Raw genomic sequence first — 14,200 nt, 5'->3', positions numbered from 1 at the left:
ACTCCTAAACGTGGCCCGTGGGACTGTCCCGCATCTCTCCCCTCCCTGTCGCTTGTGAACATTCAGCCAGCCCAGCCTTCCAGCTCCTCCGGCGTGGCGGGTTCCTTTCCATCGTTACGTCAGCTGTGCTCTGCTGCTCCTACTTCTCCCTCGCGTCCTGGCTGGGCTCACACGACTCTCTCTTCCTCTTCAGAGCTTTTTGTACAATCTGGGTCCTCAGCTGCAGGGTCTCTCAAAATGTACGGTCGAGGTGTCCCCTGGGCAGCAGCCATCTGAAGTCATGCCCAGGACGCGACCCCTTCCAAGATCACCCATGTTGTCATCGGCCAGGATTCCACTCCCCAGAGGGTCTCGGGCGGGAGGTCTTAGTCCCTTGCTGACTACTGGCTGGAGGTCGTCCCCAGTTCCTTAGCGTGTGAGCCTCTCTAACATCTCAGCTCCCTTCTTCAAGGCAGGCAGGAGAGGTGCTAGGAAGACACAAGTCAGTCTTTTGTTTGCTTTTTTACTCCATTAGTAATTTTTTTAAAAAATTGTGGTGAGATATACATAAAGTTGAACTTACCATTTTAACAACTTCAAGCGCATGGCTCAGCAGCCACCTCGACCCCCTGTTTGTGGCACTTTCCATCTCCCCCGACATGGAGACTTTGTCCCCACGAAGCACGGACTCCCCAGCCCTGCTCCAGCCCCCGCTCCCACCCCCTTCTCTCCGTGCGGACGGGACTCCTCTGGGGCTCTCCTGGGAGTGGGGTCCTGCGGGACGGGTCCTTCTGGGTCTGGCTCCTCTCACTGAGCCCCGTGTCCCCGGGGTCCGTTCACATCAGAGTATTCCCTACTTCATTCTTCACGGCTCTCTCTGCAACTGGGCCATAGTAGACTGTCGATAAGATTTTAGTTAACAAATGAATACATTCTTTTCATAACTCTGGTTGCTTTCACAGGACACGGAACAAATTTTTTTAAAAAGATTTTATCTATCCATTTGAGAGAGAGAGCGTTCCTGAGCAGGAGGGGGAGGCAGAGGGAGAAGGAGACCCCCACTAAGCAGGGAGCCTGATGTGTTACTCAGTCCCAGGACCCGGGATCCTGACCTTAGCCGAAGGGAGGCCCTTAACTGACTGAGTCACCCAGGTACCGCTAGCTCCCCGCTGAGCAGAGAGCCCGATGCGGGGCTTGATCCCAGGACCCTGAGATCATGACCGGAGCCAAAGGCAGAGGCTTTAACCCACTGAGCCACCCGGGTGCCCCATCTTTTTTCTTTTTTTCTTTCTTTCTTTTTTTTTTTTTTTTTAATGGTATCTTCTCTTGTCTAAATAGCATCAGCGGTTTTCAGCCTTCATCCTGCTTGACGCCTTGGCCGCGTTCACAGTCACCAGATGGTGCGTGCAACACGGCCGATCGGTCACACCTCGGATCAAAACTCTGCGATTGCTCCTTATTTCCCTCCAAAGCCTTTGGCCACCCACCGCCTCTTACGTCCAGCCGCGCCTGCGGGGGTCCCTGCCCTGGCCGCTCGGACTCGCTGCACACACCGGCCCGGCCCCTGCATGTGGCAGGTCTGGCCCCACGTGCCCGCCGGACCGACCTCTCCCCTCCGTCCCGACGAGGCCTGTGGGAGCACTCCCTTGAAGCGGCAGCCCTCACGCAGCACCTCGGGCGCCCTTGTGGGTCCTGCGATCCCAGAGCCCCGGGCCGGACCCCCCGCTCCGTGCCCTCCTCTCCTGCGGCTGGTCCGAGCGTGTGAGCCCCGGACGGGCGGAAAGGGAGCTCTCTACCGGCTCGCTCAGGAGCGACAGGCCGTAGGCAGGGCTGCCGAGCCGATGGGTCTGCGACCGGCGCTGGCGGGGACGCCCTGGAGGGACCGACTCCCGGGGGAGCGGCCTCGCCCCCGGCCCAGCCTCCCTGCGGCCGGCATTCAGCACCAGGCGCTCCTGGACAGCTCTGGAGGCCAAGTGCTCTCGGAACCTTTCCCCCACGGTCTGAGTTTCCCACCGGAGCCACCTGCTGGCCGTACCTACCGCTCAGCAGGAGGAAACTACTTTCCCGTGCCGGTAGGAGGGGTGGGGTCTCGGGATGAGTGGCGGCCGCAGCAGCCCATGGCACGGCGCGCTAGGCCCGTGTCGCTCGGGGCAGCCAATGGGCAGGGGCGTGGGCGGGGCGTGGGCAGCCGCGCGCGGAGCCGGGGAGGAACGGGACCGTGGCTGTGGGGTCGAGACCGCGCGGCGGTTGAGCGGCGGCGGCGGCGGCGGCGGCGGGCGAGGCCCGGCGGAGGTGCGTGCGGGCGCGGCCCGGGGCTGGGCGCCGGGGCGGGGCGGGGGGTCCGGCGGGCTCGGCCGCCCGTTCCCGAGGCCCGGCGCCGGCTCCCGGCTCGGTCTGCGCTGACCGGGCTCCGGGCCCCCGGGCGGAGCGCGAGGCTCCCTGTCGGGCGGGGCCGGCTGGGCGCGGTCCGCGGTCCGCGGGCGTCGCGTGCCCCGGTGCACACAGGAGGCGCCCACGAGGTGCGGCGCGAGCGCGCGCGCGCGGCCCGCTGCGGCCGGGCTTCGGGGCACCGGCGGGGGTCGGCGGCGGCAGCGGCGCGCGGCCGGGGCGGCCCGGACGCCGGTGCCCCGCGGAGCTCGCGGCCTCGAGCGCGGGGTGACGCGGGGGCCCGGGCCAGGCCGGGGGCGGGAGGCGCCCGCGCGGGGACCTGGAGACCCCGCCGAGGGGGCCGTGGGGGCGAGAGCGGGGTCCGGGGCGCAGGACAGCCGAGCCGGGTCCAGGGGGAAATCCGCCCCGCCGCGGCTCCCCGAGGACACAGGCGTCAGCGCACCCCTGGGCCTCTGCTCCGCCCAGGCCGCCCGGTGGGTACGAGGCCGACGGCTTAGGACAGAGGTCGGGGGAGGCCCTTCAAGGGGTCCTGGAGGCAGTGACCCTAAAAGACAAGACCTCATCAGGAGGTCGGGGGAAGGACGTATTCCAGGCGGCGAAAACAACCTGTGCAAAGGCCCTGAGGCAGGAACGGGCTGGGCATAGTCCAGGACCGCGGAGGCTGGGGCCGGGGTGGGCCGAAGCAGGGGCCGGTGGTGCAGAGCCTTCGACACAGGCGTGGCAGGGCAGTGGGGAACCAGTGGGGCGGCACCGCCCAGTAGAACATTCCGCAACACTGGAAGGGCTCTCTGTCCCTGCCGGCCGGTGCGGTCCTCCTGCACCTGTGCGGCCGCCGGGCACTTGAAGCGTGACGGAGAAGCTGGATTTTGCCTTGAGCGTAATTGTAGTTGATTTAAGCAGACACGCAGGACTCGTGACTGCGTACCGGACAGCACGGCTGTGGGGAATGTTCCGCAGGAGGCCGCCAGCTGGGCCAGGCTGGACCGAGTGAAGTGTGGGGGGCGGGGGGCGGTGATGGGCTTGGTCGCTAGAGCTGCTCGGATAATCCAGCGGCTGACGTGGTTGCCCTCGGCGTTCACAGTGGCTGGACGGAGGCATGAGCCCGCGGCTACGTGGTGGGGCCCGGTAGCACGCCGTGGGACAGGAGTGTGCGCCCACACATGGTGTGGCCCCGCGGTGACCGGAGCAGCCCCGGCCGCCAGCATGACGAAGCTGTTGGTGGCCAAAATCCTCTGCATGGTGGGCGTGTTCTTGTTCATGCTGCTGGGCTCCCTGCTCCCCGTGAAGATCATCCAGACGGATTTTGAGAAGGCCCATCGCTCCAAAAAGATCCTCTCGCTCTGCAACACCTTTGGAGGTGGGGTCTTTCTGGCCACGTGCTTCAATGCTCTCTTGCCGGCCGTGAGGGAGAAGGTAAGGGCTCCCTGGGGGCCGCTGCAGCCCGTGGCACCTTATGACCCAGGGTCTCTGATGCGTTTTCAATGAGGCCACCGAGCTTGGCGATAGCCGTGACCGTGCAGGAGCGACCGGAAATGGATTTACTGTGTGACCACGAGTCGGTTGCTTCCCTTCCCTGGGCCTTACCTGGTAGACGGGGCTGGAGCGAGACCTGGGCTTCCCGGCTGGGTGGCCCCCATCTTGCCCCGTAGCTGCCAGTCCGGGCCTCTCCTCCGGCAGCTGCTGCGGCTTAACCAGCAATAACAAATTTCGCAGCTTAATGCGGCACGTGTTGGTTACGCTGCGGTTTCTCCGGGTCGGGGCTGGACAGCGCTTGGCTGGGCCCCCCACTCCAGACCCCCGCCAGGCGGCATTCCAGGTCTCCAGGGGCGCGGGGCGCATCTCAGGGTCCAAGCTCATGTGGTGGTGGGCAAAGTCAGTTCCTTCCCGCTCGTCAGATGGGGGCCTTGTTTCTCCGTGGCTGAGGGCTGCCCTCAGCCCCTTCCACGTGGGCCCCCCGACAGCCACTTGCTCCGTCAGCAGGTGCCTGCACTTCTGACATGTTTCTGTTGTGTCCGCCACCCACCCTGCGTTCCTTCACGACCCAGCGTGGGAGCTCATGCAGTCGGCATCCCTGGGGGTGAGATCTCAGAGTCCTCCCTCAGGCCGTCTGCACTCCAGGGCCACATCCAGCCCTACTGCCCCCGACCCCACTTTGCTGCGTCCTCACGCCGTCACCTGTCATCACACGCCTGCCTCAGGCCGCGGCTGCTGCCATGGCCTTGCTCCTCCCCAGCCCCTCCAGTGCGTGTGGCCTCCCATGGTCCTCTCCAAACCACTCCAGGCTGCACCGCTGCCCACACCTGAGCCTGGGTGGGTCTGCCCCCTCCCCTCCGGCGCCCGGCCAGGCTCAGCTACAGCTGCTGGCTTGGTCACCCTGCAGATGGCAGCATCAAAAGCTGTGGCCTCTGCGTGTCTGCCTTGTCTCTCTCGATCTGGTGATGTGATCTGACTGTTCCTCCAGGGGCGGGGGCTGTTAGTGTTTCTCGGGGGTTCCCAGGCGGAGCACCGGCAGGCCTCCCAGAGATGCCTAGCAAATGAAGTGGTCTGTCTACAAATCACAGCCTTCTGCAGCCGGGGTTCCCGTGCGGGGTTGACTGTGCCCCGAAACCCAGGACCCAAAGCGTGAGCGTCAGCCAGCTGTGAGTACGCTGGAGGAGCCGTCCAGACCGCTGCTGGCCCGTTCTGCAGCCCCCTGGGGGTGTGCACGCACCGTTAGGAGTGCAGGGAAAATGAGCCCAGCCCAGAGGAGCCCACCTGCTGCCTTGCCGGACGGCACCCAGCGCTGCACCGTACCGAGCGGCAGCGCCTCGCCTTGCCTGTCTGGTTGAGCTTCAGTGAAGTAAATGAGACATAAGTCCACATGCCGGTCCTGGGCCACGCAGCCGTGTGTAAGGTCCCCCTGGGCCGCATGTGGCCGGGGGCTTCGGTATCAGATTGCACTTCTGGACAGCACTGGCTGGCAGGTTCTCCCTGGCTGGGGGCATGTGCGGAGTCGTATTCACGCAGGAAGACCTAGAAAGCAGCCCGCCCGCTGTCCTGTGGCAGCAGACCCCACACAGGCCTCAGGGCTGCAGAGGCTGGGCGATGGCACAGTGAGGCAGAGCGTGTCCCGCGCCATCTCCCTGCTTCTGGAGGGTTCTTGGCGGTCCTTGGCGTCCCTTGACTTACAGGTACATGACCCCAGTCTCTGCCTCTGGGCCAGCTGCCCGTCTCCTGAGTGTCTCTCTGTGTCCCCTCCTTTTTGTCTCATAAGGACACCGTTACTGGGGTAAGAGCCCATCCTAAGTCAGGATGCTCTGTCTCGTCTCCAGACCCTTAGCTTAGGTAGGATTTCCCCGGGGGCCGCCACAGCAAAACACCTCAGACATTTGCCGTCTGTCCCTGTGGAGGCCACAGGTCCGGGAGGCAGGTGCCGGCAGGCCTGGGTCCCTCTGAGGCCTGTCTCCTTGCCACCTCTTCACGTGCTGCTCCCTGCGAGGACTCCGGTCCCAGTGGGCCGCGGCCCATCCTAGCAACCCTAGTCCGCTGACTCGCCTTTTCAAGGACGCTCCCTCTACGGAGGGCTGGTTCTGCATTTCCAGACGTTCAGACCTTGGAATGTAGGACTGTTTGGTGGGGACCCCGTTCAGCCCGTTGCACTTGCATTACGTCTGCGGAGACCTTTCTTCCAAGTCAGGTCACATTGTGAGCTTCCGAGTGGGCGGGCCTTTAGGGACCGCAGTTCAGCCCGATACAGCGTGATTCATCATATTTGGCTGACTTAACCCCCAAGTGCTCTCTGTAATGGAATTTTTGGTGTTTTTTTTCCTGAACCCAGCAAGGGTGAGCCCACCTTCTCCTATTTTTTTAGCTTCTTGTGTGAAGTGGACGTTTCTGTGCTGTGCTAAGTGAACAGTGGTAGCTCCCACACCCTGTTGCGTTGGCGGCCGGAGGCCAGGCTGCCCGCTCTGAACCCGTCTCTCCCTCCGCCCCCCTCTTGTGTATCTTCCGCTCCAGCTGCAGAAAGTCCTGAGTCTCGGGCACATCAGCACTGACTACCCGCTGGCCGAGACCATCGCGATGCTGGGTTTCTTCGTGACCGTCTTCCTGGAGCAGCTCATCTTGACCTTCCGCAAGGAGAAGCCGTCCTTCATCGACCTAGAGACCTTCAACGCCGGCTCAGACGCCGGCAGTGACTCGGAGTACGAGAGCCCCTTCATGGGGGGCGCGCGGGGCCACGCGCTCTATGCGGAGCCGCACCCGCACGCGCACGGGCTGAGCGTCCAGGAGCTGTCGCGCTCCAGCCCGCTGCGGCTCCTGAGCCTGGTGTTCGCGCTGTCCGCGCACTCCATCTTCGAGGGCCTGGCCCTGGGCCTGCAGGAGGACGGGGAGAAGGTGGTGAGCCTGTTCGTGGGGGTGGCCATCCACGAGACGCTGGTGGCCGTAGCCCTGGGCATCAGCATGGCCAGGAGCGCCATGGCCCTGAGGGACGCAGCCAAGCTGGCCGTCACCGTCAGCGCCATGATCCCCTTGGGCATCGGCATTGGCCTGGGCATCGAGAGTGCCCGGGGGGTGCCCAGCAGCGTGGCCTCGGTGCTGCTGCAGGGCCTGGCGGGCGGCACCTTCCTCTTTGTCACCTTCTTCGAGATCCTGGCGAAGGAACTGGAGGAGAAGAGCGACCGTCTGCTCAAAGTCCTCTTCCTGGTGCTGGGCTACGCCGTCCTGGCCGGCATGGTCTTCCTCAAGTGGTGAACGGCCCGTCGCCCGCCCGCCGGACGCAGGTGCCCCTCCCGCCCCCCTCCCCCCAAGCAGGGGAGCACAGGCCCCCAGCGGCTACCTGTGCCCAGAGGGGCCGCGCCCTGGATCCAGCACCCTCAGCCTGGAGCACAGCAACTACGTTTAAAAATACTTCTCTTAAAATTATTTCACAAAGCTGTGTGGCTTTGTGTCATGCCCGTCATGCCCCGGCATGGAGAGCCGAGGCCGCCCACAGGGGGCGGGGCCGCGCAGCCCGCTGGGCTTGGGCTGGGACCCTGCCCTCCCCCCCACTCCTGCCTGTGGACAGGACAGGACCCCGGCTGCTCTGGGCCACCAAGCCCGTCCAGAGGCTGGAGACTCCTGGCCTCCTCTTCCAGCTGACTCTGCCGCGGAGCGTCACACAGCGTCACACAGGGTCACACGGGGAGCTCTAACTCTTGCCAAGAGCCAGTGCCTCCAGGGGGACGAGGGGTGGGCTGCCAGGCACCTCAGCACTTCCCTCTTCCACGGTGCCCCCCGCACACACTTGGGGGACCCGAGAGATGTGCAGGCTGGGTCCAGGGGCAGCTGGGCCATTGGTTCTCAGCCCGCCATCCCCAGGGCCGTGGGGCAGGGGCCAAGCTGTGAATCACCGACCCGTCCTGTACCCCCCACCGCAGACACACTGGCGATGCCAGAAGCTGCCTCAGGGGCGCGGGAGCACAGGGCGCATGTGGCGCTGGCCCCAACCCTGCGCACGCGCTCCCTGGTAACCTGTTCAACTCGCCTGTTGTCTCAGCAACCCCCACGCGGGCCTCCAGGGATGGGAGGCTGTGCTGAGAGCCTTTCCCGGGGGATTTTGCCATCAGGAGTGCTCCAGGGGGAATGTGGGCTGGTGGCCTGGGCTGGGCTGTGGCAGCCGCAGCCTCTCGAGCTCCGTCAGGGACGCTCGGCTGTATGGCGGCAGGCACGAGGGTGCACACGCCTTCCCAGTGCCCTGAGTCCCTTCCTCTGCCTCGCTCCAGGCCTGCAGGGTTCCCCAAGCACAGGCCCCTTCTGATGCGGGCCCTGGGCTTGGTGGGGCTTCTGGTCACCGGCTCCAGCCCTGTGGGCACCCCTGGGGGCTGCTGCTAGTGCTCAGCCCCTCCCAGCACAAGCAACCAACCTTTGCCAGCACCCCGGCCTTGTCCAGTTCTGCTACAAGAGGCCAGGAGAGCGGGGATGTGTGTCTGAGGGCCTGTCGCTGCAGAACTCTCAGGCCTGTTGCCGGAAACTTCTGTCTGGCTTGTCCTGGGGACCCATCTCCAAACCCCACATGGCCTGACCCTGTCCCCGTGCTGGGAAGGTGACCTGCATGGGTGTGGGGACATTATCCTTTCCATTGTGTCCTAAAGCCAGTGGTGTCAGCCTTGGCCTGCCCCCCCCCCACCTCCCTCCACCCAGGAGGTGGAAGTTTCTACCCACTCAGCCTCTTCCCCGACTGGGCAGGTCACCGTGGGGCCACCAGGTTGTGAGCCTGCCTTCATCTGGGCCAGGGTCGTCTCTGCTTCCGGGACCCCTGCTCCAAACTCCCTGTGGCTTCCAAAAGCCCACACACCACAGGGTCCCTCCCCTGTTGCCAGCCATCAGCAGCCTGGGGATCTGGCCCTGGGGACACCCCAGCCGGACCACCTCCTGTCACCCCCACTGATGTCTCCAAGGCCCTGTCCCCCTCACGCTGAGCACACTCCCTGACCAGTGGGCCCGGGAAGGGCAGCACCACACCAGCAAGGAGCCTTGGGTCATAGGAAGACCCGGGGTTCCCTCTGCGGGCCCCTCAGACCTCACCACCTCAGATTCTCTCTGCTGGGCCGTGGCTGCTCCCGGCTGACGTGCTCTCCCTAGGGTCCCACCGGCTCCAGCAAGCTGTTTCCAGGCCCCCGGAGGACGCTGGGACCCTGAGAGGTTTGAGGGGGCTGTGTTGGAGAAGATGCAGGCTGCCGCAGCAGCCCCCCCAGACCCCTCCTGGCTACCCCTCCTGTCTTCTGTGGCCAGCGGAGCAAGGGTCAGCCCTGGGACCTGCTTCCAGAAGCTGCCGCAGTTGGCCAACAGTTGGGGTGAAAGTGTCTGGGTTCTGGTCAGTTTTCCCTACATTGCGTGCAGATCAGACCATCTCTGCCCTGAGCTAAGAAGAGTGGCTCTTTTGCCCTCCAGCTGAAGCCCGGAGGAGCAGCGCCCACTCCCGAGGTTTCCTGGGCTCTGGTGGCTAGGTCCGGCCTAGACAAGGCTCTTCTGAGGCCTTTGCTGGCTCTGTCCCCGCCCCCTTGCCCACCCCCGCCACCCAGGCAGGAGCAGCTCTCCTGTGGCTACGGCTGAGGCTGATCACCACTGCCCCAGACCAGCCCCTGCACAAAACTGGACAGGAGTCTCAGAAGGCCATCCGTGTGCAACCTGGTGACACTGAGGAAATGCCATGTGGCCTGCTGCTGCAGAGGTCCCTGTCTTTTGGGGGTCTTCTGCTCACTTCACGGTTCCCAGTAGGGGGGATCCCCTAGGGCGCTCCAGGTGGTGTCTGAGGGTGGCCGTGGTGGTCACACTGGGGTGTCACTGCTCTGATTCATGGGAAGGGACAGTGGGTTCCATGCAGAGGCCGGTTGGTGCTGAGATCCTATATGCGTGTCGGAGACAGAGGAGGGGGCGGACGCCTGCTGATCGACAGCCGGTGGTGCTCGGCAAGGGCCAGAGCTGCAGCCAGAAGCGAGGGCGCCCAGCGAGCGCTCCAAGCCAAGCCCTCCACACAGAACACCGAGCAGCAGCTCCGCCAGCATGGACGTGGTGGGGTCAAGGCCAGCCGCACCCATCCACTTGGTCTAGCTTCTCCCCTCCCCCACTGGGGGTCCTGGGCGGGCAGGAGGAGGGGTGCCTGGGCTGGGGACACCATTGAGAGCTCTGCCAGGAGGAGAGTTACCCCGGGACTGTCTCCCGTCACCAGCCAAGGCCACCAGCGTGTCTTCCTCCACCAGGAGGTCGCTGGCCCAGGCCTCAGCCCTCCCAGGTCTGCTCTGCGTGGGGGCTCAGGGCACGGGCAACAGCTGGATGGAGTCAGCCATATTCCCCTCCTCGATCTGGAGACAAAGGGGGAAATTATGAGGCGGCACCCAGGCCTCGTGGATTGAATCAACCTTAATAACAGTGTGTCGGGGTTTCTGTTGTCTGCTGTTTGCGTCTCTGGTGCACAAGTTATTAGCGTGGGGCGGGGAGGTGGTGCGCTGGTTCCCCGCCTGCCTGCATCTCCAGCCACCCCCCCCCCCCCCGCCCCGCAGCCGGCAGGGGAGGGGGATGGTGTCTCCCAGCCCACAGTGGGCTCAGACCTGCTCTGGCCACCAGCTCTGGGCCTGCCAGGAAAAGAGGCGGCATCCCACTTGTCCCAGCCTGTGCCCACCCTCCGGGGAAAAGCCAGTGACTGGCCCATCTGACCTTCCCAGAGCTGGAGCTGCTCCCTGGGTCATCAGGATGCGCTCCGTGCCGCCCTGAAGGCCTCTGTGGCTCCCAAGGCAGGAGCACAGGCCTGGCTGGCTGCTGTGCTCCGATGGAGGCCTGAGGCCATTGCTGTGTGCCCAGCCTGGCTGGGGAGAACCTGCTGGGCAGGTGGGCACTTCCAAGCCCCTGCTTCCTTGGTACGGGGCAGGCCTGGCCCACGGACTGCCTTTAGACCGAGGTAAACAGCCACCACAGTTGTCAGGCCCCTCCCTGCAGGGACCAGCTGGGCCTCGATCTGAGCACGGTCAGGCCCACTTCTCGGCTGACAAGCTAGAACAGGGTCTCCATCTCAGCACCATAGACGTTTGGGGCTGTCTCTCCAGGAGCAGGCTGGGAGCCGCATTCTGGCTGGGGGCGGGGCTGCGGGATCTGCATGGCCACCCAGCCCCCAAGCGGTGCTGATGCTGCTGGTCTGCGGACACGTTTGAGATCCACTGCCCGGCTCCAGGTCTCTCCAGCCAGCACCACCGACACCAGACTGTCCCGGGCACAGTGCCGGGGGGGAGGGGGTTGGGGGAGGTGAGCGGCATCTCTGGACCCCGCCCACGGGATGCCAGGAGCACCCCAGTCGTGGCCCCCACAAGTGTTTGCTGACAAGCGTCCCGGAGTCACCCAAGGGTGAGGCCCACTGCCCTAAGATGCATGGCAGTTCGCCTGGTAACGGGGGCGAGACGACCTGTCACCGTGAAATGCGGCGTCAGCCGCCAGTAGTGCCCCAAAGACAGAAGAGGCAGAGCGAAGGGACAGCCAGGGAAAATGCAAACGATTTTTCGAAACATGGTCAGGGAGGAAATCCCTGGGACCACCCGAGTCCCACGAAGATGGGGAAAGAGCCTTTCTGGTGGGGCAGGGGTGGGGGCAGCTGGTGCAAAGGCCGTGAGTCTTTCTGCAAGTCCTTTTCTCCCCCGACTGTTCACAGCCGCCCTGACGTTCTGTGAAGACGGCCAAGGGTCACAGGGCTTTCTCCGACCCGCAGTGAAGACTTTGGTGGGCTCCTGCTCGAGAGGCCGTGGTAACAGCCGCACCTCGTGCTTTGGGACAAGCTCCAGGCTGCCTCCATCTGGCTCCGCAGGTGGCTTCAACGAAGGGCCCACGTCTTTCCCCCAGGGCTGGGGGCCAGCTCCTGCAGAGGCCGGCAGGCAAAATTCAGGCTTGGGAATGCCAGCCTATTCATTTTCCAAGGCAAACTGGGTTTGGACAAGTGATTTTCTTATTTCCAAATGTTGGAGCCAAACTTGAAAACAAAGTGGACCACATCTAGAGACCGTGACACTCGGCCTCTGCTTTGCCCGAATGGTCACATTAATCCCGGGAGCACGGAGAGCGAGCAGAGAATGCAACCCAGCCATCTTCCTATAGCTCATTGGGGCTGGAACTCAGGTCCAGCAGCACTGCCGGGAGTGTGTGTGTGCGGGCTTTGGGGGTAAGCAAGGCTAGAGCTTTGGGGCAGGGAGAAGTCCCATAGGCTGCCAGGCCAGGTGAAGAGTTGGGACTCTGCCCACAAATGGTTGTCCCTTGTAGTGGAGGTGATTTCTGCAGGACAGGGACAGTTGGCCAGGGATAGGTAGAAGGCTGGGTGGTGGCTTCAGAGCCCCATGGACCTGAGTTCCAGCCCCAATGAGCTATAGGCAAGGGTCGCCTGCTATCCTAGTTTGGGGTGCTCGAGTGGGGGCTTGGGCCCCCGGACAGAGCACAGAGGGGACTCAGGCCTGTCCTCCTCTGGCTCACAAGGCCAAGAGCCTGGCCCAGGAGCTATAAATAGCAGCTGCAGAGTGGAGCTGCCGCCTGTGCCCACGCTCCTACGCATGAGTCAGCCTGGCCTGGCCTGGGCAGGCGCCCGGAGGAGCCGGAGAGCTGGCCAGAGGCTGGGGGCCCGGCCCAAGTGCAGTCCGGTCACTCGGACCAAGGCAGGCTGGCCGCTGGAATGGGAGGGAGTGGGGCTGTCGCCTCAGGGCACCTGTGTGCCTGGCAGCCCCTCGAAGATGGACGTCCCCCTGATTGCTCCCTGCAACCCGAAAGGTGAGGAGACATTCACAGATGGGGAAACTGAGACTCAGAAGGGCACTTGGCTGGGACATGGCAACCCAGACCAGAAGTTATTATGTATGGATTGAGCTGCCTCTGTGTCTGGTTGAGGGCACCCCAAGATGAGGGGCTGGGGCCAGACGGCCCTCTGAGGCGCCCCCATGGGGCCAGTGACAGGACAGAGCAGGAGAGACGTGTGCCCAGGGAATAGTTCCAAGCAGCCTGCAGGGACCAGGAGGAGAGCTCAAGTGAGAAGCTGGATTTGACCCGGGGGCAAAGGGAGCCAAGGCAGCATTAGAGCTCAGGAGGCCAGTGGTGGAGGCTGGGCACTGGATGCTGGGGGGAAGGAGAGCAGGAGGGGCGATCCTGGGAGACCTAGAAGGAGGCAGGCGGGGCTGTCTAGGTGGGAGGGGCCTGTGGGTGAAGTGCAGGGCTGGGTCCGGGAGAAATGGCGACCACCAAGCCCCGGAAGCAGGGCTAAGCTCAGGGCCCAGCTCCGTGGGAGGCAGGTGGTCTTGGGGGCAGTGCCTGTGTTTCCAAGGGAACAGGAAGCAGCCACCTCAGTCAGAGACATGGAGATGGTGGGCCAATGAGAATCGAAACACTAAGGGCTGACCATCTGCTCACACATGATGGGGAGCTTACCACCTACAAAGACCGTTTATCCTCTGATTGCTCTGACCCCAGAAAGTCCCTTCTTGTGGGACCTTAGTGTCAGCCTACCCCCATCAAGGAGCATCTTATTCCAACAGGCTTTCGGGAGCCTGGGTCCGTCTTACACCCACCCCTAATCCCACTGATGTGCCAAAAGTCCAGTCTCCTCCGAGATGAGCCTCTGCCTCCCTCCAGCCCTTCAGGAGGGAGTGGTGGTATCTTGTAGCCTTAAACGTGGGCACGCAGACACTTCAAACAGGCACTTCCCAAGGCAAACATCCATTCTCAGAGACAACTCCTATTGGGGGAAGATAGATATTTTCCTACCCCAAGCCCCAAACCCAGCACCACCCCTGCCCCATTGTTCACCCCCACCTTCAGATGCTAGCCCAGACTTAGAACTGTGCTCTCCCCCTGCGTGGGCTGCCTTAGGGGCACCAACCCATTCCTAGTGCCCTCCTCACTTCTCTCCTGCCACCCCTCTCCCACCCTTGCCCAGGCTGAGCTCCTAGGATGGGGGAGTGGTCTCCAGGCGCACTCCCACTGCCTGCGAGGCCCCTGGGGCCACCGCTGCGCTCTGGTCTCTTTATCCATTGATCATGTCTTCATCCCAGGAAAGCCCCCACGCCGGTGAGGGACCCTGGCTGGCCCAGACCCCACCAGCGCCCGGGCCCTCAGCTGCAGTTCCGCCAGCAGATCCTTCCCTTTGCTCCCCAGGGTGACCCTGGGGCGCGGGGCTCCCCAAGAGGCAGTCAGACCCCACCCCGTCCCCCGCCCCCGGCCTGGCGAACCCCTGGGGCGCGGGCAAGAGCGCGTGTGCTCCGGGCGGGGGTCGACGCGGCGGTGACCTTGGCCGGGCGCGGGTCCCCGGGGAGGGGCGGAGCGCGGCGCCCGGCGGGCGGGGACGGGCGGGGACGGG

At 64.1% G+C, this 14,200-nt stretch overlaps 2 protein-coding genes across 2 annotated transcripts in view; both read left to right on the top strand.

Annotated features, from left to right (window-relative positions):
* Window positions 1-2,166: 2,166 nt before the first annotated feature.
* Window positions 2,167-10,257, top strand: SLC39A3 (solute carrier family 39 member 3). Its single transcript, XM_059388581.1, has 3 exons — window positions 2,167-2,271; window positions 3,449-3,780; window positions 6,364-10,257. The coding sequence occupies exons 2-3, from the start codon at window positions 3,571-3,573 to the stop codon at window positions 7,096-7,098; spliced, it is 945 nt and encodes a 314-aa protein (XP_059244564.1). The 5' UTR covers window positions 2,167-2,271; window positions 3,449-3,570; the 3' UTR covers window positions 7,099-10,257.
* A 2,178-nt stretch (window positions 10,258-12,435) lies between these two features.
* DIRAS1 (DIRAS family GTPase 1) overlaps window positions 12,436-14,200 on the top strand; it is a 10,361-nt gene continuing 8,596 nt past the window's right edge. The window contains exon 1 of the mRNA XM_059388582.1: window positions 12,436-12,621. The gene's annotated coding sequence lies outside the window, so the exon portion shown is untranslated. The remainder of the gene's footprint in view (window positions 12,622-14,200) is intronic.

The sequence above is a fragment of the Mustela nigripes genome, chromosome 2 (assembly GCF_022355385.1).
Source record: "Mustela nigripes isolate SB6536 chromosome 2, MUSNIG.SB6536, whole genome shotgun sequence".
In the NCBI taxonomy this organism is placed as follows: Eukaryota; Metazoa; Chordata; class Mammalia; order Carnivora; family Mustelidae; genus Mustela; species Mustela nigripes.
The sequence above is the reverse complement of the archived record's forward strand: the minus strand, read 5'-3'. Positions and strand labels throughout refer to the sequence as shown.